This window comes from Pieris brassicae, chromosome 4, assembly GCF_905147105.1.
Source record: "Pieris brassicae chromosome 4, ilPieBrab1.1, whole genome shotgun sequence".
NCBI classification, from domain to species: Eukaryota; Metazoa; Arthropoda; class Insecta; order Lepidoptera; family Pieridae; genus Pieris; species Pieris brassicae.
Window position 1 is genome coordinate 15566397 of NC_059668.1, and position 19819 is coordinate 15586215.

General features: G+C 31.9%; 4 protein-coding genes across 5 annotated transcripts; 2 read left to right on the plus strand and 2 right to left on the minus strand.

Annotated features, from left to right (window-relative positions):
- Positions 1–7833: 7833 nt before the first annotated feature.
- Positions 7834–9888, plus strand: LOC123708235. The gene is made up of 7 exons (XM_045658834.1): positions 7834–7900; positions 7971–8128; positions 8226–8392; positions 8606–8715; positions 8879–9014; positions 9294–9448; positions 9716–9888. The coding sequence occupies exons 2-6, from the start codon at positions 7971–7973 to the stop codon at positions 9446–9448; spliced, it is 726 nt and encodes a 241-aa protein (XP_045514790.1). The 5' UTR covers positions 7834–7900; the 3' UTR covers positions 9716–9888.
- LOC123708234 (probable ATP-dependent RNA helicase DDX23) lies at positions 9860–12543 on the minus strand. Its single transcript, XM_045658833.1, has one exon. The coding sequence runs from the start codon at positions 12398–12400 to the stop codon at positions 9911–9913; it is 2490 nt and encodes an 829-aa protein (XP_045514789.1). The 5' UTR covers positions 12401–12543; the 3' UTR covers positions 9860–9910.
- A 673-nt stretch (positions 12544–13216) lies between these two features.
- Positions 13217–18515, plus strand: LOC123707922 (exonuclease 3'-5' domain-containing protein 2). 2 transcript variants are annotated; one of them, XM_045658224.1, is made up of 10 exons: positions 13217–13566; positions 13670–13826; positions 13974–14174; positions 14794–15020; positions 15429–15575; positions 15858–16060; positions 16256–16421; positions 17093–17269; positions 17632–17796; positions 18018–18515. In XM_045658224.1, exons 1-10 carry the CDS (start codon positions 13385–13387, stop codon positions 18097–18099), a joined length of 1707 nt encoding a protein of 568 aa, XP_045514180.1. In that variant the 5' UTR covers positions 13217–13384; the 3' UTR covers positions 18100–18515. The 2 variants fall into 2 exon arrangements, with proteins under 2 accessions (XP_045514180.1, XP_045514181.1); XM_045658225.1 differs by having other exon boundaries at positions 17108–17269.
- Positions 18516–19021: 506 nt separating this feature from the next.
- On the minus strand, positions 19022–19720 carry LOC123708383. Its single transcript, XM_045659058.1, has 2 exons — positions 19634–19720; positions 19022–19147 (listed from the first exon to the last, which is right to left on the minus strand). Exons 1-2 carry the CDS (start codon positions 19685–19687, stop codon positions 19031–19033), a joined length of 171 nt encoding a protein of 56 aa, XP_045515014.1. The 5' UTR covers positions 19688–19720; the 3' UTR covers positions 19022–19030.
- Between the last annotated feature and the right edge of the window lie 99 nt (positions 19721–19819).

Consider the following 19819-nt stretch of genomic DNA (forward strand, 5'->3'; position numbering starts at 1 on the left):
TCCAAGTCATGCCGATTTTACACAATGTTTTCCTTCATCGTACAAGCGAGTATTATATGCGCACCAGACAGACAAAAAGGCCTTTGATACCTAGACCAACACTGCTCTTCAATCGGCTTAACTTAAGAAGAAAAACACATTAATATTATTAGTAAGAGTGAATATACATATAGTTCACGAATTAGTTTATATACATAGTATGAGGTATTTTCCAATGATAAACACCGACGACGACCGATAACGGTCACATGACACTAATCAATATAATATAGAGCTATTAATAAGCTTATCCTATTAGTGATTACATTCGCACGTCAAACAGATAATAGGTGACAACGTGAGAATTACTCGTTAACGATTTAAGTACCTCCGTAGCTTAGGATCACGCACCTGTTTTATGCCATTTTTTATAACTAATCTACGGCTAACGTTTTGGAAATCAACCTTATTAAACTTTATTAAATGTCAAGCCCATTCTTTTGTTTTGACAGATACAGAAAATATATACATATACAGATACACAATGGGCAAAAGCTTAAACTCCAAAAGGCAAACAGAACGGAAGAGGCATTGACAATACCGTTAATCAACAGAAAAAAACTTTTATGTTAACTGTTTGTAAGCCACAAAAAAATTATGTAATTGGGTTAGGTCGGCTAGTTGGCAATGATGAAAGAAATGTGAGTGTAATTCGTAATACGCCTATTTCTTCCGGTGACATTTCATCACATATATCAGTAATCGGTTGTTCCATTCAATAGGATTAGGATTATGTGTCGTCATATAGATTATTTGCGGTAACATTATTATCAGGTTCATTGTACGGTATTATCTCTTTGTACCTCGGGTAACAAACCATGCATTATGAACATATTTTATAGATCCATGGAAAACATACAAATTGTTGGATAAAAATCTTGAAGTATTTGTTATAGTAATATAATATTATTTAATAACAAAACATAGTTACGAAATATTCAGAGGGAATGTTGTAGGACTAGTATAAAGCTCTTTTTTGGCACGTATTGGTTAAATCGTTTTCCCGGGGAACAAAGTCGTAAAGCACTATTACCACTGTTTTAATGTTTGTAGACCCCTTGGGTAACTGTAATTTTTTTTCAGAATTCTTGCAATACATTTTATTATAAAAAAACACGAGGATGTCTTTATTCTACAGGAAATATTTCTTTCGTAAAATAAATTGCAAACACCATAAAGATGATTTGAGTTTTATGATTAGTTTACTAAATCTCAATCATAAAAGTTAATGCGACAGTTTAAAAACGACTAAAGGTGGTGGTAATATATTATATTATATATATATCTGTTCCACAAACGTCATATAGTGGTAATAAATTATTACGTTCGTCAAACGTAATTAGACATTAGTCAAAATGTGTCATTGTAACGTGCGGTTACAGAGTCGTACGTAATTATGTTTAAACAGCGAAACAATTGTAAAACGCTTTTGCTCTTTAGTCTCATTAGATAAATTACTGTAATACATTTAGGTATTATTATTTACACTAAATCCATAACAATAATGTTTAAATCGTGAAATAGGATTTTTCATTTGATAAACATATGTTGATATTATGTACTTAGTATCCTAGTAATAATATCATTACATTCGTTTATATTTCGTTGGAAATAGGTTTCGGAAGTATTGGACTTTCGCATAATCTACTATTATTTTACCAGACTGCATGATAGCGATGAGGCGGCGCGATATATCAATTTTTTTGTTCAATATTAGCCAACGAATAAATAAATTAAGTCAAATACTGAGTAATAGAAAAACTTATGTGCCAACATCTATAGAAAGATAGTATGATTTTCCGTCGACTATGTTCATTATGTATATCCTTAATCCTACGAATCTACGCTAGAAAATGTTCATGACGCACCATACGGCTATTAGTGATATCTATACATGTCGTTAGTTGATAATACATCGATTAAGTGAAATTAAACTAGGCTACGGCCTGCGTCATTTATCGATCTACGTTCGTCGGCGTTTTTAATAATATCAAGGTAGGGAAAATGGTAATAAATATTTTATGCATGTAGGGCTACCATGCTTCTTTTAATAGCGATCCCAATGTCGATGTACTGTGCAACACCGTACACTGTTAACTACATTAAACCCATGAAACACTTGTGTTCATACCATGTTGTGCCACCCACTAAAATCCATCAAAACCGTTCTGAAGATTATATTATCCGAATAAAATGTAAAAATATATCTTTTCTTGCTCACTTGCTTTGTCATTGTAAATAGAGTCTGTGCATTTACCAATGGGCGTGGGACGACATAAATCTATCAATGGGTAAATTGTATTTTTTTTTTCATATTTATAACAGTAAACAAAACTCAGTGGCCATTTTTAAAGTTAAATCTATATGCAGGCTCTGATAGTTATCGAATCGGTACGATTAAATAAATATGTAATTCAACAAATACTGTATTTATACGCAATACAAACAATTAATAATTCCATTGTTATTGCCTACCTATTAAATACAATAAAATATTATTATTAGTATCAGGTTTTTATACATGAGTTTATATAAAAAATCTCACCTCTACCTCGGACAATTTATTTAACGAACGTAACATTTCCTTATTTTTGTTTTGCGTATTCATTCTGGGAATAATCCACTAAAATATATCTTTTAACCTGCCCAATTACATCACATGCAAAATACTCATTGAATATGTGGCGTGCGTCACCGGCTTTACGGTTTTGAATTTCTAACATTATAATATCCAAGTACTTCTATTCAGACATCTGTTCAAGGCCACAGTGGCTGAGCGTGTCTGCTGTCTGAATTGTAACGCTAAATCGTTTAGGAAATACGATAAAAACAAAGATTTACCTTTCTCTATTTCAATTAATTGTGCGGATATTTGATTAACAATTAGATAAATACATAAACCTTTGTGTACAACACATGAAACGTGAAAAATATAAATTACTGTTTCTAAAATCTAAAATATCTAATTTGTTAAATTGGTATTAATTTGTATAGTAATAACTTTTTTCCTACACTAAACCAATTTTATGTAGTGATTAAGTAGGTTTATAAATCTTAAACAAAACAAAATAACATAGATTGTTGTATGTCGATATAGTTTTTGATTTAACCAAATATGATCTATGTTTTTAGTGCATCTGAACTATTGACCTATAATCGTTCTTAAAATGTTTAATATGGAATTCGGTATCGCTGGTCACGAGACATAGTCATCATAAAAAATAAATTGTCAGCGCGTCACGTTCATGAAAATAATTTGCCTTGAAACATGCAAGTGCGGTCTTACTTACAAGGTAGGCACAATTAGTAGTTGAAGGACGTATATTGGCTATATTATATTTACGAGTTTAAAATTACGTTAATAGTCGATACAATGCTTGGAACAATTGTACGTATATACCAAAAGTATAATTTTATATGTAAAAAATTATATTTATACAGATATATTTTAATCTTAATAGATTTTATTTTAAACGCTATAATGCCATCAAAACTAATAAAGACGCATTTTAAAATCATGTTAATTTACTTTATTACCAATTCGACGTTACCAGTGCGTTCCAAATGTGAATATCAATCTATGAAAAATACCGAAAACGCTTTAAGTGTAATTAATTTTTTTTAACTGTTTTCTGATGGATGAAAACTTTCTGAATGCATGAATATCGTTTTGTAAATAGTTATTACATATTCACTCACCAGTTATAGTAACGAGATTCTGCAGCCTGGAAGGCAAGTCGGCGGTGGTAACTTCTGCGCCCTGTGGGTGTAAGATGTCAGGCATCGCGTTGCGACGCCCCGTGCGACCTGTCTCGAGGAACTCACGCGGTACCTCCTCGCTATTTCTGTCTTGCATTATTGCCATCATTCTCAATACTGGAATAGTTATATTGATGATTTAATTTTCACCATCGCTTCTCATATTTAGCTAAGCGGCATGAGAAATAATAGGCAATTACGAGTTTTTAGAATGAGATTGCTTTGAATACAATCTTATTGATTGCATAATTGTATTACGTATAGACCGGAAAATTATTAGTTTTATGATTCTTTGGCAATCTTTTTATGATGACTTAACTAGACCGACTGATTGGTATTTCTTTCAGATTCAAAAATACACAACATAACATCAATCATCACACTAACTTCAGGTTATAAAGTAGAATATCGTGAGGTAAATGTCTTTCAAAGAGTTATTTTGAAAAATTACAAAAATTAAATTGAACCCATATAATTAAGTAAAAAATCTACATTAGTTTTAGTTTAACATCAATAACATGTGTTATTTCTAAGAACTACGTGAATTATTTTATGTACTATTAATATTCAGGCGACAAACACATATTACTTATTAAATGTGTTAACAATGACGGTTAAATATCAGTGTTTCAGGTATATGATTCGTTGTTTATTTTATTAGAAAAATTTATGTGATTTTCGAATCTTTTTTAGTTGGCAATATCCAGTTTTCAACCATAACCTTCAGCAGACTTGTAAGGTATTTCAATATCGATAAAAACAAAGAGTAAGTAATTTTCTTACCAGTAGATTAAAAAATGATGTGTAATGCTTTTTTTACTTGATGTAAGACGAAATTATATCAGTAAACTAGGTTTTCTCTAACGTACCTCAGCATTATTTTATATACGCTTTAATTGCACATACTAAAACCGTTATATATACAGTTTTGAAACTAATTACATACTAACTTACAATTGAGAAACTTTTGTAGTTGTTTTGCACGATTAATGCGACACGAGAAAATAATGTTATGACGTAAAAAGTAGATAGAGAACATTTAAAGACATTCGATCAAACAACAAATTTACCGTTTATTCTGCTATTATTTGGTATTTTGTTACTTGTTTTCTGGCGTACGTGGCGCCTCTGAAATTAAATCTTTGGCGGTATGGCCGGGACCTTGTAGGTCGCTATTGTCAATGCTTTTACATTCGAATTCTTGAATAAAAATATCAAAAATGTAAATTATTATACATTCCGTCTATGTAGAAACATGGTTTAGGTGAGACAATACAGTTTTGAAATTATAATCAAGCAATAATAAACAAATTTGAACAAACTTTTGCAACAAAATGACACGTCACTCACTCACTCAGTCAGTTTAGTATTAAAAATCTGCAATTCAATTACAGTCACTTAAAATAATGAGAATATTAAAAGATGTACACTATAAGAATAGTTGTGGAACAGTAATTACCAGCACAAGTGTATTCTTATGGTAATTAAAATCTTCGCACGGCGGGAATGTTTCCTTTCACTATTTAAACAAAGGCTCGGTAAAATTGCCAGCTCGCCGCTGCGTCCGTAATTCAGTATATCATTCAATGCGAATTGCCCTATCACGAGCTCGAATCTCCAGAACATTTAAAGTAAGACATAATAAACTATACATTATGTATGAGTATAATCAAATCAAAATGTTTTTAAATGCCTCAAAATGTTCGTAAATTACTTTCGCTATACTGTCAACGGAGTTTTACTGCTCCAGGTCGATGAGATAAGGAATTAAGGAGTTAAACTAGATAGAAATTATTGATCTTTCATATTGCATTATAATGCTATAGTCAATAAAGCTTTATAGGCTAGTTACATAAAACAGTCGACTAAGAGTTACAAAAATGTAAAGCCTAAAATTATATTAGTCAATTCTCTGGTCCGTATTTTGCAATATGGTAGTGTTGTCTGGAAGTTGTTACTGTGTTAAATTAATTAATTAATTTAGATCCCACGGGACGTAGAACCGTACCTTGATCAAACTTTTTACGATTGGCCAATGATGCAAAACTGTATTATGTTTCATAAATTTCGTTAAACATACATACGACTTAGGGATAAATGTTCACCCATTCTTCAAATAACAATTTGTTTGTTTTGTGCTTAGACATATTTTCTGATAGGACAGCTTAATGTGTTCAAGATGGTGTCAAAAACACCAATAATGTATATATATATATATAAAACTTCTGTCATTATTGATGACTTTCCAAAAGCAGCATGCAAGAAAGATACTCTGAAGAAATATATTCTTCATGAAAATTCAGAACATCTATTCACACAAAACTTCAATAAAGTAGGACAGACACCTTGTTTAGGAAAAACAAGCATACTAGAAGTGCAAAGAGGTATAAGACCCAAATGATATCTATGTTAAATAATTAAGAAAAATGTGACCATAATTAAGAGCAGCAGTGCTTAAAAAGTGTAAGTTGTTGATTATCCAAAAATATAAAATAATTAACCTTCAATAATATAATATATTGTTACTGTATTTGGCAATGATAGGCAGATTACCTTGACCAACTCTTAAATCTACATAGTATTGTATGAACTAATTATACAAAGAAATTAGGCTTCCTTGATTGTTATCCCTCTACCAATTTGGTATTAGAATTTTTTAGAAGAAACTGATTCACTCATGTTATTATACTTTTTATTATCATCCTTAACTTGAAAATTAAGATAGTAAATCTTTAAAATGTGGTTAAAATTGCTGCATTTTAAGTTATGGTGGCAATTTTTCTAAATTTAAAAGTAGCAAATGATGTATACCATTTCATTCCAAAGAAGTCCGTCCTTCAACCATGGTCCTGATAGTCATTTGATCATCACGCAATACATCATGCACCTTAGCATTCTGGATAAATGCAATTAAATGTTAGTCCCAGATAGGCAGTTTTAAGTGATGTTAAATACCATTAAACTATGTAAAATATTAAATACATTTATACATAAAATAGATAATTAGATTTTTAATTATATAATGTATGTGGGAATTTGCAACTTCTTCCATACTTTTTAATGATTCATTGAAGTTTTTTTATAATTTTGTCATATGGCTACATGCAAATTGGGATCAATATGTTTTGGGCTGTAACATAAAAGATCACTTTCTACAATTAAGATATAGATAATCACTATAGTATCAGTCAATTACCCTACTTAAAAGGATAGATAAATAATATATTTTCTTAAAGTAAACATGTTATTTTTCCTGTATTAATAGAGGTTCAAATAGCATAATGGTATTTTGTATTTAATTTTGGTATGTTATTCTTAAATAGTACTTCCAAGTAAGATACACTTAGTACCGAAGTCATGGACAACGGTTGGTAATCTTTGCATGCAGATAGGCTTACCTGACCGGGCTTTAGCACGGTCTCCTCTCTTACGCTTAGGCACACGACCAACGCGCACTCCAGACATATTTACTATAATATGTATTAAATATATTACCAATGGTCAAAAGCACTTTTTTAACGTCTGCACAAGAACTTCACACAATGCCACCACTAGCTAGCAATCGGTTTAAAGTAGATATTGCAAGATTCATATAAAGTAAAAAGTAATTACAATTTTTCCAGGTGAAAACTATAAAATTTAGCTAAGAAACAAGCCCGTGAACAAGGGAAATCGAAAATTCAAATTGAAAATTGATTAAGACGGAATACTTAAACTTCAAGACTGAAAACTGATTACTGGAATTTAGTAAATCAAGAATTTAAGAAATATATCTTTCGGGGCTTTCAAATGTCATGTCATTTCAATGTCACCATATGTCAGTGCTATTAAGCTATTTACAATAAATGTCAATCTTTATGTTTAGCATTGTAGTTATTTTATTTTAAATATAACTAATTGGTTTACAAAAACACCAAGTTACAATAATTAAATGTTTCAAAACTTACTCAACAAATCAAAACAAGTGAAAAGAAAAACACATTTTTTTAATGTTTTGAGAAAAAATGTCAATGTCAAGCCCATTTGACATCTACACGCGCAGCTGATATTGATTGCGGGACTTTGTTTATGTAATAGTAGTAAATTTTTAATCATTTCCGCGGTAAATATACAAAAAATATCATACTTATTGATATTTATTTGTATAGTATATATAATTAATCATTTTTTAGATGCTTCGTAAAGTGGTCATTGGTTCTGGACTAGTCGCCTTGATACCTACTGTAAATGCTGCATCTCCTATTCAGGAGGCTAAAGAGCCCCAACGTCCACCACCAATGAAACCATCAGAGCTGCCACTATATGATGCACCCCATGCCGAATATGGAGAGTAAGTAAAGCGAACCTTAATCATTAATTTAACTCATTTTTCAAATATTTCTGGTTGTGTTTTCAAATAAACTTATTAATTAATTTATATGTTTCAGCCTTGTAGAATGCAAATCCAATGAGATTAAAAAAAGTTATTTGAGATCTATCTTACAGCCTCCTGTAACTGCAATTAGAGAAACCTTTGAGACTGGTGTAACTCACACATCATCTCTTAAACATAGAATTGAGGACAGCTATCATGAAACTATTGATAAAACAGATTGTATGTATTACGTTAAGAACCATTTAAGGAAAAATTTAAAGATATTGTCAACAAGTCAATATAGTATGATGTGTTTAGTGAGTTGTTTTATTATGATGTTGTTGTGCTATGGATATGGACTAGGGAAATAAAGTAAAGACAACATGCTCAAATTAAAAAAAATAATAATAATATGATAATTTAAAGCTAAAAGTTTGATAATTACCTGTTAAGGGGTAGTGCAGTATCTGCGAGAAGAGGAAAACAAACAGACCAGATATGGGGCTGTTGCAATAGGAGGACTTACTGGATTCATCTTTGGCCTGAGGGGTGGCTTTATTAAAGTAAGTATTTACTTGGTGGTTACTCAACTAAAATACATTTTTGTTATCTGCTAGTAAAAATAGTTGTTTTGTTATTTAGCACCAAACCTTTGTAATAATAAATTCTGTCATTTTGCTTTTTATAAAGTACCATGTTAAAATAATAAATTATTTTGTCTTACAGAGAGTATTCTATGCCACTCTTGGCACAACAGCCATGGGCTATGTTTGCTTCCCTGAAGAAACAAAGCAAATAATGAACGAAAATGGTACACTAGCAAAACAATATATTAATATTGCCTACAACTTCTTATATGGAGGTAACTAATCACATAAACTTTAGATACTGAGAGAATAGAATTGAAAAGTTGTCATTTACATATTTATTTATTTTGAAAACAATTATTACTAATGTAATGTAATTTGTAAAAAGATTAATTTCTAAATTAATTACTGTAGAATTTTATGTAACTGTAGTATTTATTCTTAAGTAGAACTTATTAAGAACATATTTTTATTTTCATTACTGTTGAAAGGTTTTTTAGTTTAACAATATTAGATATATTGTGTAGCTTTAATTAGACTTTAACCATTATCAGTTAAACCAGGAGATCCACAATTGGAGGTGAAATTACCTGAACTGTCCTTCCCCAAGGACTTTTCAGAGTTAGTTGATGTGGCTGTTTCTCTTGCATCTACTGTAAAGCAGGCCGTTATGCCACCACCATCTAAAGAGTCAGAGAAAAAGGAATAGGTAAAGGTTATTGTAGCAATAACACAGTTTGCTTTGATTCTGGAATGTGCTGCTTGATTGCTCTTAGCTGTTGATTCTCACTTTAAAAAATATAAGTTGATGTTTGGATTAAAATTCAAAACAGAGAACTAATGTGGTTCGTTTTAGTCCATTAAAAAAAAATCAAACTACAACATTTTTATAAAATGTATACTGAGCATGAGTTGCTTGCTATGTGTTGTGAAAATACTCATTTATCTTGAGAAAAATATAGTTTTCATATTTCAGATGGTGACATACATCCTGATATTGAATATTGTCAGCATGGGGCAAATACCTAATGTCTTACATTGATTCTATTGCAGTGAAAATAATTGCAATTTAGGTTCTGTTATCAATATTTACTAAATGTATAAATTGTAAAAACAAGAATGATGAAATATATGTTTATTATTCAAGAATTGTGAAATAGTTATTAACACACTAAGCAAAAATCATTTCTTCTCTACGTTTCTTTGTTACCACAGTACCAGGTTTATGCTGTGCCTCAGGATGGTTCATTAGTTCTGGTGGACATGTAGATACAGAACTTGCAAGTAGTACTTGTTTGAGGTCATAGTAAATTGCAGACTCTTCCTTTGTAACAAACGACACTGCCTTTCCCGTTTTACCGGCACGTCCTGTACGACCAATGCGATGAGTGTAATCTTCAATTGACTTGGCCATGTCATAATTAATTACAACACTGACATCTTTAATATCAATACCACGTCCAGCAACATCTGTTGCAACTAATATATCCTTTGACCCATTTTTAAGGCTTGCTAATGCAAAGTCACGTTGCTCTTGTCCTTTTCCTCCGTGTAATGTACAAGCATTGAAACCAAGTTTCTCCAATCCTTTTGCAAGAACATCTGCACCCTTTTTTTGATTGACAAAAATGATAATAGGTGGTTCCACCCCACGTTGTAGAATTTCAGTAAGTTTTCTACGTTTTTCATTTTCACCTATCATGAAAACAACTTGTTCTGTCCTGTCTACTGGCTTACCTACAGATCCTATATAAACTATCGCTGGTCTACGTAAATAAGTACGGGCCAATCTTTCAACAGCTGGAGGCATTGTTGCGGTAAACATCACAGTTTGTCGATATTTTTTTTTTGTATTATAATTTGCAAGTAAAACTGAGGCATCTTCAGCAGCATCGGAGTCTGGTTTTATATTAGATACGGGCATGTATTCTAAGATTTTTTGTACATCTGGTTCAAAACCCATATCAATCATACGATCAGCTTCATCAAGGACTACATATGTACATCTATTGAGAACAAGGTATCGATTCTCCAGTACATCAATAAGACGTCCAGGGGTTGCAATAACAATTTCACACCCTAATCTTAATTTAAACCCTTGATCTTCTCTTGATAGACCACCAACTACGACCACAGAGGTAATTCCTAGTGGAATCCCAAATTTATTTGTCTCTTCCTCAATTTGTTGTGCTAACTCTCTAGTTGGTGCCAAAATTATAGCATAAGGACCTTGATCAGCATCCTCCATTCTTTCACTCTTAGGAAGAGATTGTATCCATGTTAGCAGAGGTATTAGAAAAGCAAGTGTTTTACCAGAACCTGTTTCAGCTACACCAATTATGTCTCTATTTTGTAATCCAATAGGAATAGCTTGTCTCTGAATCGGTGTCGGGCTTTTGTAACCAACTTTATTAATAATTTCCATAACATCTTGATGGAAGCCAGCTTCTTTCCAAGATCGAATGGGATTAGGTATTTTACCACCTTTTATAGTAATATTATAATCCTCTCTGAATATTCTCCAGTCTCTTTCAGTCATTTCATCATGATCTTTTTCAGACCAATGTCTGTCATCCCATTTTTGCTTATCTTCCTTCTTTTTCACTTTTCTTAGTCTCAATTTTTCTTGTTCCTTTTCAAGTTCAGTACGCCTTTTTTCTAAAAGGTTACCATAAAATTTACAGTAATCCTTTTTCTGTGATTTAATATCAATGCCAGCAATATGCCCTCTACCGAAGAATTGTACTTGATGCCTTTCTTTATATAGTGTATTATAATCATTTGAAGTGTCTTCTGATGCATCCCAATCAAACACAAATTTTCGGTCATTAAGTCGCCTTACTCTACGCTTTTTCTTAACAATACCTAGATATCTAGCCTTTATTGCCTCCTCCTCCTTTTCCTTATCTTTACCACTAAGTTCCTCTTCCTTTTCTTTCTTATCATCTTTACGATCAGAGTTTGATTTTCTGTCTTCGTACTTCCTTTCCCTATCACGTTCTCTCTCTCTATCACGCTCTCTTTCTCTATCACGTTCCCTTTCTCTATCGCGTTCACGTTCTTTATCGCGTTCTCTGTCTTCTCTTTTAGAACTGCCTGTAAGATCTATTGTTGCTATAGTTGGTCTTGCTACATTGGATCTCATTGCTTCTACCTGTTCACGTCGCCTTTCTAAGGCCAATGCAGCCCTTTGTTCTTTTGTTAAGAAAACAGGTTTACTACGAGCCTCTTCTTCGGCTTTCTTTTTGGCTAAAAGTTCTTCCAATGATAGAGGTTCCTTTTTTACATGCTTCGGTTCTTCATCTTTTTTCTCAAGTGTTTCTTCCTCTTTTTCTGACTTGTGTTCACTATCAGTTTTGGATCGGCTTTTTTCTTTATTCTCGTGACGTCTATCTCTTTCTTTTCCATCACGTTTTTTAGGACTTCTAGACCTAGCGCTATCTTTCCTGTTAGGACTTTTCGATCGTTCTTTGTCTTTTCGTGGACTTCTTGATCTATCTTTCCTCCCCGGACTACGGGATCTATCACGTTCTTTTCTAGGACTCCTGGTTCGCTCTCTTCGTTTCTTGTCTCGAAGGGATTCCCTTTCATCATGACGATCGCGATCACGTCGCTCTCTCGATCGTGAACGACGTCGTTCAGTACTGCGGTCGCGGGCCATAAAGTTTTTTTCAAAGATGTACGACTTCTTTAGAAGCTTTGTTTTTGGTAACACAATTTCTTTAAAGATTGATGAGACATGAATTTGACATTACAGCAGGAACAATATTTCCAAACTACAAAAATTGCAGTTGGCATAGTGCACGCCACAGATATCTACTATAGAGTATAGGTACATACACGCTCTAGATTATTAGGTTTTTTTTATTACATATTTGTTTTCCGGTCAATGTTTAAACCATACTGCTTTTTTTCTCTAGAAAATTCTACAATCTCGTGAGAAAAAATTCAAAGACCAATCAGGTCAATAACTGTGGTTTTGTTGACTTTAAAATACCGTGTCTCGTAAACTAAGGAGTATATTTTCGAGACGTACTTAGCGCTAAGGATAAGATTCAAGGTGTGCTTCAGAAACGAGATTTAGCCCCGGTAAAAACTTTTTAAGGGGAAATTTCAAAAACACGCCAAATACAGTTTTTTGCCATTGTTTATCACGTTCCTGATTTTGGAACTAAATTGAAGTACGAACACATCGTAAGAATATAATCCCTGTAGTTATCCTTACTTATTGTATATTCGTTTAACCAAAAACCAAATAAAACTTGTCAATCCATTACAAATACTTTGCGTAAAACTTTTCATTTCCCAATAATCCCAACATGACGACCCGCGCCGCTTTAAAGAATCGCCATGTCTCATGCCACCATCCGCTTGGTGAGGGCATCTTAGGGGATTTCTGGGGGGAAATCAAATTACTCTACGTCGCCGAGACCATCTGGCAACACTGCTATATTTTGTATTAAGTTTATAATCTGTAGGGACTAGGGATTATTCTAAATAATGAAATATTTTACAACAACATGAAAATAGACAATAGAAATAGCATATTACTAATAACTGTTTACCAGTGGTTATATTTATTTTCTTTTTTACATGAGAATCAAACTCAGATAAACATATAAATACTCTCATTATATAAAAAATAATGTCTGAATTAACATGGATCGCTATAACCTCTTCAGCCCTTGCAATTTCAATAGCTGGTGTTATCTATTATGCATTTAAAAGTAAACATCCACGTTATGCTGTGGAAGCTTTTAATTATTTAACTATAAGAGTTGTTCATAATGTAGAGGACTGCGAAGAAATGGTAAACGAAATTCGGAGGTAAGACGTTTACCTGTGACAAGACTCTCACTTTTTGAGTGCCTGCTAACATTGTTTTAGGGGAAATATTCTATTCTATCTTATCAATTAGTTTTTATTTTAGAAGGTGCATTACCCACCAAGCTGTAGGTTTTGATTGTGAATGGGTGACTGAACAAGGAAAGAGAAAGCCTATAGCCTTGGTTCAAATATCTACATTTGATGGATATTGTTGTCTATTCCGTTTAAATAAAATTATGTGTGTTCCAACATCTTTAAAGGCAAGTGTTAATATATAATCTGTTGTAACGATTTATTTTCCTCTGTATAAATATGTTCCTTTATAATTTTAGCATAAGTGAAAAATGAGATGAGTTACTAATAAAGGTATATAACCTTTATTCCAATAAATATCTATCATTTTTCAGATTTTACTTGAAGATGAAAAAATATACAAAGTTGGAGTAGCTCCAGTAGATGATGCTAAATATGTAGCTGCAGATTATGGTGTTTTTATTAAATCAACATTAGATATACGACACATTGTTCAGCAATATGGATATGATCCTGGAGGATTAGCTGCATTATCATTGTCTCTTCTTGGTGTTAAACTGGATAAGACATGGAGAGTAAGAAATTTTAAATTTATTAAATTATAATTACCCTTTTTATTTTAGTTATAGTGGCTATAATTTCAAATATTTCTTTAAATGTCATAGTTCTTATTAGTAAAGTAACTTAAACCTTAGTGTTATTATGCCTTTGATAAAATGTTTATGGATAAAGGCTATTGGAATTATATTTTTTTATCAGATTTAAGCAGTATTTTATTTTAATAAGTTTTAAGTTTAATCATGTATAAGAAATGTATTATGTCCTTAAAAACCAAAACATATTTGTCACTTACATGAAAAATAAAAAGTATAATATATCACATCACTGTTGTGCACCGTTATTGCATTAGAGTCCATCTACTAAAAATACTGAATATGTATTTGAAGCTGTTGTAAAGAGTTGCCCTGAAATAGGTTATATTTTTGAAACTGTATTTGGTTCTGAATTTAGGTAGATGTATATTATTAGTGTCATACCAGCTATATTTGGGATTGAAGTTAAGTTTTCCAATTATCAATCTAATCTCAAATATGTATATAGATTTTGTTAAAAAAGACATACCAATTTTTTTTATGTCCAACACACCTTACATCGATTTTGTTCAAATATTTAAGATTAGTAACCAATTAATAGATTCGTTGCAGTGACTGGAGTGCAGATGAATTAACAGAACGACAAGTGAGTTACGCTGCGGCTGATGCACATGTTGGTATAAAAATATTTGTTCAAATAATGAACAAGAAGTTTCAATGGAATTGGCTGTCACCAAATTCAGGAAGTTGCATTAATAAAGATAAATTATGCAGAAAATATGCTGATGTATGTTTTAAAACTAAAGCTGTGAAGAAAGTAAAGAATGGGTAAACAATTTTTATTACCGCACATTATATTTACCGTTTAACGGGTTATAATGGACATTTATAAATTATAAAATCAAACATATTCATATATAGCACAAGAATAGAGTGTCATCTCCTTAATAGACTGTAAGTAGTGCTATTGGACACTTCCTTCTTATTACTAAATAGTTCAAGCCCAGTAACAATTTATTACAAAAATATACATATTTATCAAAAGACATGTTATGGGTCATTCAAAATATGTAAACATTAATTTTATCTAATTTTGTTATGAAGTTTATAAAATATATTATTTTTATATTAAAAAAAAATTAATATGGTTTTGTAATAAATTCTTTTCATAAATAATACTTGTATTTATAGCGTTAGCTCAGTAGATGAATAAAAAATAATTATATTTTGTTTAAGTGTTAAAAACAAAGAAAAAACTTTAAATAAAGACATAGTCAAGAGGTACCCATATGCAACCAGATCTAAGCCACTCTACCACAATTGTTTCCTGCAAGCACCTGATGGTGAATTGCTATGTACATGTGATACAAAAAAAGCTATATGGTAAGTCATATTTACTTTTTTCTAGAACATTTATAAAATTTCTATAAACATTTAGATTTGGGTCTTAGCTCTAAGTATAGCTCCCATATTTAATTGAATTTTGACATACAGTAGTAGTCATAGTTTGTGTTAAGTCTGGACTGATTCTTAGAGATATCCTAGATATATTTTCATTGCTTTAATATGTTATTAAAAATTACATGTCTATATTGTAATGTCACACAGTGTTATAATTCATTGATAAGTTCTGCCTGTTTTCTGTAGTAGTTAAAAATTCCACAGGTATGTGGAAAAACATTTAGCTGATGTAGTAACAGAAGATCCCCTGACTGTAAGACTACGATTTGAGCCAGCTGGCCGATCAGTTGGTGATGTAGGAAAATATTATCAGCTGACTAAGCAAAACCATTGTGTAGTGTGCGGTGAACAAAATTCTTATATACGGAAGAATGTTGTACCGAGGGAGTATAGGAAGTATTTTCCAGGTAGGACACTGTCTGTAACTTAGAAAAATAGATTTCATAGGTTTTTGTTTCTTAAAATTTTAGTTTTATTTATAAACAAATCCTGGCAATATGTTTTCTGCATTAACACTCATTAAATTTGTATTTTCAAAAGTGATAAAATTTTATATCCAAAACAAAGCCTGTGCTCTTTAAACTTTTAATGTCTGCATTCAGAGGTGATGAAGGACCATTCTTCTCACGATGTTCTCCTCTTATGCGTGTCATGTCACCAACGGAGTAACATGCTGGACCAGGCTCTTCGAGAACACCTGGCACGTCTGTGCGATGCGCCCTTTGCTGATCACGATAAGGCCAAATATGTAGAAGATGCTGAGTGCAAGTGAATATCTTTTTACTACATTAATACAATTATTTTTATTAAAAGGCAAACGAGCCTTATGGGCTTGTTGCATTTAGACTAGATTTATTTTCACGTTTATAGACCAAATCTAGTACATTCCAAGATTATTTTATTTATTCAATCATAAATTTAATAATACTACGTAAATAGTGACGCTGGAACTTTATGTTCTCCGTGTTGTTTACAATTATTTTACTGTCAACCGATGACAAATGTCGTAAAATAACGGTAAATATTTAGTATAAAGTACAAATCTACCTTCTATTCTGGTATACATAGAAGCATGAAAGGCACAGAAAGAAAACATGCAGTAGGGCAACTTATTGGCTATAAACAATAGCCAATAACTTATATTTTCCATGTAAAATGTGAAATAATTTCTAATTTTAAATTAAGCTATATTAGCTACTAATACATATACATAATATAACTGACATTGTATAGTGAGTGTAGAAGTGCAGTGCTAAACTACCTTATTTACGTTGTGTTGACAAACCTGTTACGTCATTATAGTTCGACACCATATATCTAACTAGAATAATATAGAATATAGGTCTTTAATTTTTGAAAACATGTAAAATGAATAAGTATAAAATGTATGTTGGTCTCCATGACCGCCACGTCGGTTATCTCCGTCAACTCTCTCATAGTTACCATTATTACAGAAAAATTCGATCAGCTGCCCGTGCATTATTATACCAATCGAAGAAACATAATCTTCCGGAGTCGCGGCGTAAAGAGCTAGAAGATATATTACTTCTGCATTATCCCCAGTGCGATGAGATCACTGAAGATCTACTTGCCGAAGCCGCCGAAATTTCTGTCGTGTAAGACATAGATTTTTAATTTTACTTTTTGAACTTAAAAACTACCGGTAAATACCATACTTCTAAAAATTGAAACTTGTTTTCATATATCACGAAAAGTTATATTGGACAATTTTTGTATGATCATTTATATAATTTCCTCAAACGATATTTAACTTCACTATAATAACGTCTAATAAGACGTTTAAAAAAAGTAGATATTAATTTTTAATTCATTTGATTGTGTCAATTCCTAATTATTTATAACATAATAAATAAATATATATATTCTTTACCATAATATCAGTATACATATAGACCTTTATTAAATGTTTAACTGGGCATATATCCACTAATACTTTTACAAACATATTTTTTTACAGCATTGAAAACGCAGACTACGAATGCCATGGGTTTAAAGTGACAGAATACTTTTTACAACGCGAAGGCTTGCTTCGTCTGGAAGAGATTTGGCGAGAACACTTCCTACAGACTATGAAGCCTCATTTTATGCCTGAACTGTGGTCGGTCCAACACAATGAAGAGAGGTATTTACATAGAATTAATTATATCAACGTATAAATAATAATATCGTAAACAACTACATTTCTGTTAGACCGAATACAGTGCAGCAGCCTCCAAGTGTTTAAGCTATACATGTTGTTAATAAGTCCTATTTTTTCCTTCATACTCCAATTCATTATCTATATATAATATTAATGATAGTAAAAGGTCCTGTATCCCACTTAAGATAATGTATTTCTTACAGGTTGCGTGTTCGTTTATCTGAAGGTCGCTTAACAGAAGATGAAATTAAATTAATAGGAGCAAAAACTTTAAAATTCGATTGATGCGAATTTATTTTTATAAATTGTTGGTTTTAGTTTGTAAATAAAATAATATGAGCGCTGGTACCCTGGAATTTCCAAAACGATAGCGATCCCGACTTTAATATTTAGTATCACGTTTGCGTCACTAAATGGAAATTTCGTATCGACGTTAGGTGACGTCATATTTGTATTGTATATAAATTTAACAGCCAGTATTGGTTTGAATCGTGGAACTATTGATTTCATTACCCCTCTTGGATTTGTTTTAATCTTCTAAACAAGACAGTTTATTATAGTCATTGGTCATTACATTTCAATAACGAAACATCGAAAGTGTAAAGATGTACATTTCCTATGCCTTGATTTAGTTAACTTAGCTTCGTTATTTGGTTTATTGGCTAATGGCTAAACAAATTAATAAAATATTTGTTTCAATGCTCTTTGATTTTTCTTTAAAACTTGTATTTTTCACAGTCGTTTTTAGATATAGTAATTCAACATTTTTAAAATCTAGTAAAATTAGGCACCATACTGCAAATACAAACCGTCTAAGTCAGTAATAAGTTTAAAACCGTTAGGGTTTAGGTTTAAAAGTCGGGGCTTAGTCATGATGCCTTAACAATACTCTACATACACGAAAGTCGACAAATAAATTTGCATGAAAATGACAGTTCGCGTCGACACATTTCAATTTGCTAGTTTTGCTCGCTCGCCTCAACGTCAAGCACACAAACTATATCCCCGCCCCAGATGCATAGGTGATAAGAGCGGTCCAACCAAGCTGAAGTCTTTACAAAGTAGGCTCTAGTATAAAAATTAAGCGACCAAAATTTATCCGCAGATCCTGCATTTGTTATAATACATGCTTTTTAGTCATTGTTTTAGATTCAGTATAATCTACGGCTAGTGCGTAGATTATTCGGTTCATCTCTTCATCCATAAGGCCGTCATTTTATAAATATTCCTCCTCTAAATGTTTGACATGCGTGCACTGAGCTGTCCAATCTTCCGCCATAATAGACTCAAAGGCATCTTCAGTTAGTTTTATCACGTTATGTATTTCTTCAATTTTGTTGTAAAATTGAATTTATATCATAAAAGTCCCATCAATGCGTCAAAAAATTATTTAAATAAAATTAGATTTAGGGTTTTCAAAACTGAGTAAGGGGCAGAATAAGGGGAAAGAATATTTGGAGTTTTTTTAAGGGGAAGTTTCAAAAACACGCCAAATACAGTTTTTTTACTATTGTATATCACGTTCCTTATTTTGGAACTAAATTAAAGTAAGAACACATCGTAATTATGAGAATAGGATCCGTGTGGTTAATCTTACTAATTGTATATTCGTTTAACCAAAAAACTAATAATACCTGTCAATCTATTTTTTATTATGAATTCTTTGTGTAATGCCTTTCATTTTCCAACAACCCCAACATGACCGCCGCTGTAAAGAATCGTGCCATTGCCCATACCACCATCCTCCTAGGGGGTTTCTGGAGGGAAATCAAATTAGTTTAGGGGTATGTCACCGACACCATCAGTATTTAGTGAAGAAATTTTTCACTTTCAATATCATTTCTCGAGCAGAACTTTTTACAACATTGGGCATTGTAAACAATCTTTAAAATGCACTAAGCTAGTTAAAAATACACAAAAATATACCACAACAAAGAAACTTTATAACACCGAACGACAACATTGCCGACCTGTCAAATTTAGTTTCAAAAATCACCGCGGTACT

Excerpts from the sequence above, each read along its gene's own strand:
- LOC123708235 (XM_045658834.1), top strand. The coding sequence starts at position 7,971 with ATGCTTCGTAAAGTGGTCATTGGTTCTGGACTAGTCGCCTTGATACCT. Across the intron at positions 8,716-8,878 it reads TGAGGGGTGGCTTTATTAAA|AGAGTATTCTATGCCACTCT; the intron begins GTAAGTATTTAC and ends TTTGTCTTACAG. Across the intron at positions 9,015-9,293 it reads CTACAACTTCTTATATGGAG|TTAAACCAGGAGATCCACAA; the intron begins GTAACTAATCAC and ends AACCATTATCAG.
- LOC123708234 (XM_045658833.1), bottom strand. The coding sequence starts at position 12,400 with ATGGCCCGCGACCGCAGTACTGAACGACGTCGTTCACGATCGAGAGAG.
- LOC123707922 (XM_045658224.1), top strand. The coding sequence starts at position 13,385 with ATGTCTGAATTAACATGGATCGCTATAACCTCTTCAGCCCTTGCAATT. Across the intron at positions 13,567-13,669 it reads ATGGTAAACGAAATTCGGAG|AAGGTGCATTACCCACCAAG; the intron begins GTAAGACGTTTA and ends TTTTTATTTTAG. Across the intron at positions 17,797-18,017 it reads GTCCAACACAATGAAGAGAG|GTTGCGTGTTCGTTTATCTG; the intron begins GTATTTACATAG and ends TATTTCTTACAG.
- LOC123708383 (XM_045659058.1), bottom strand. The coding sequence starts at position 19,687 with ATGCCCAATGTTGTAAAAAGTTCTGCTCGAGAAATGATATTGAAAGTG. Across the intron at positions 19,148-19,633 it reads TGATATTGAAAGTGAAAAAT|ATTGAAGAAATACATAACGT; the intron begins TTCTTCACTAAA and ends TTTTACAACAAA.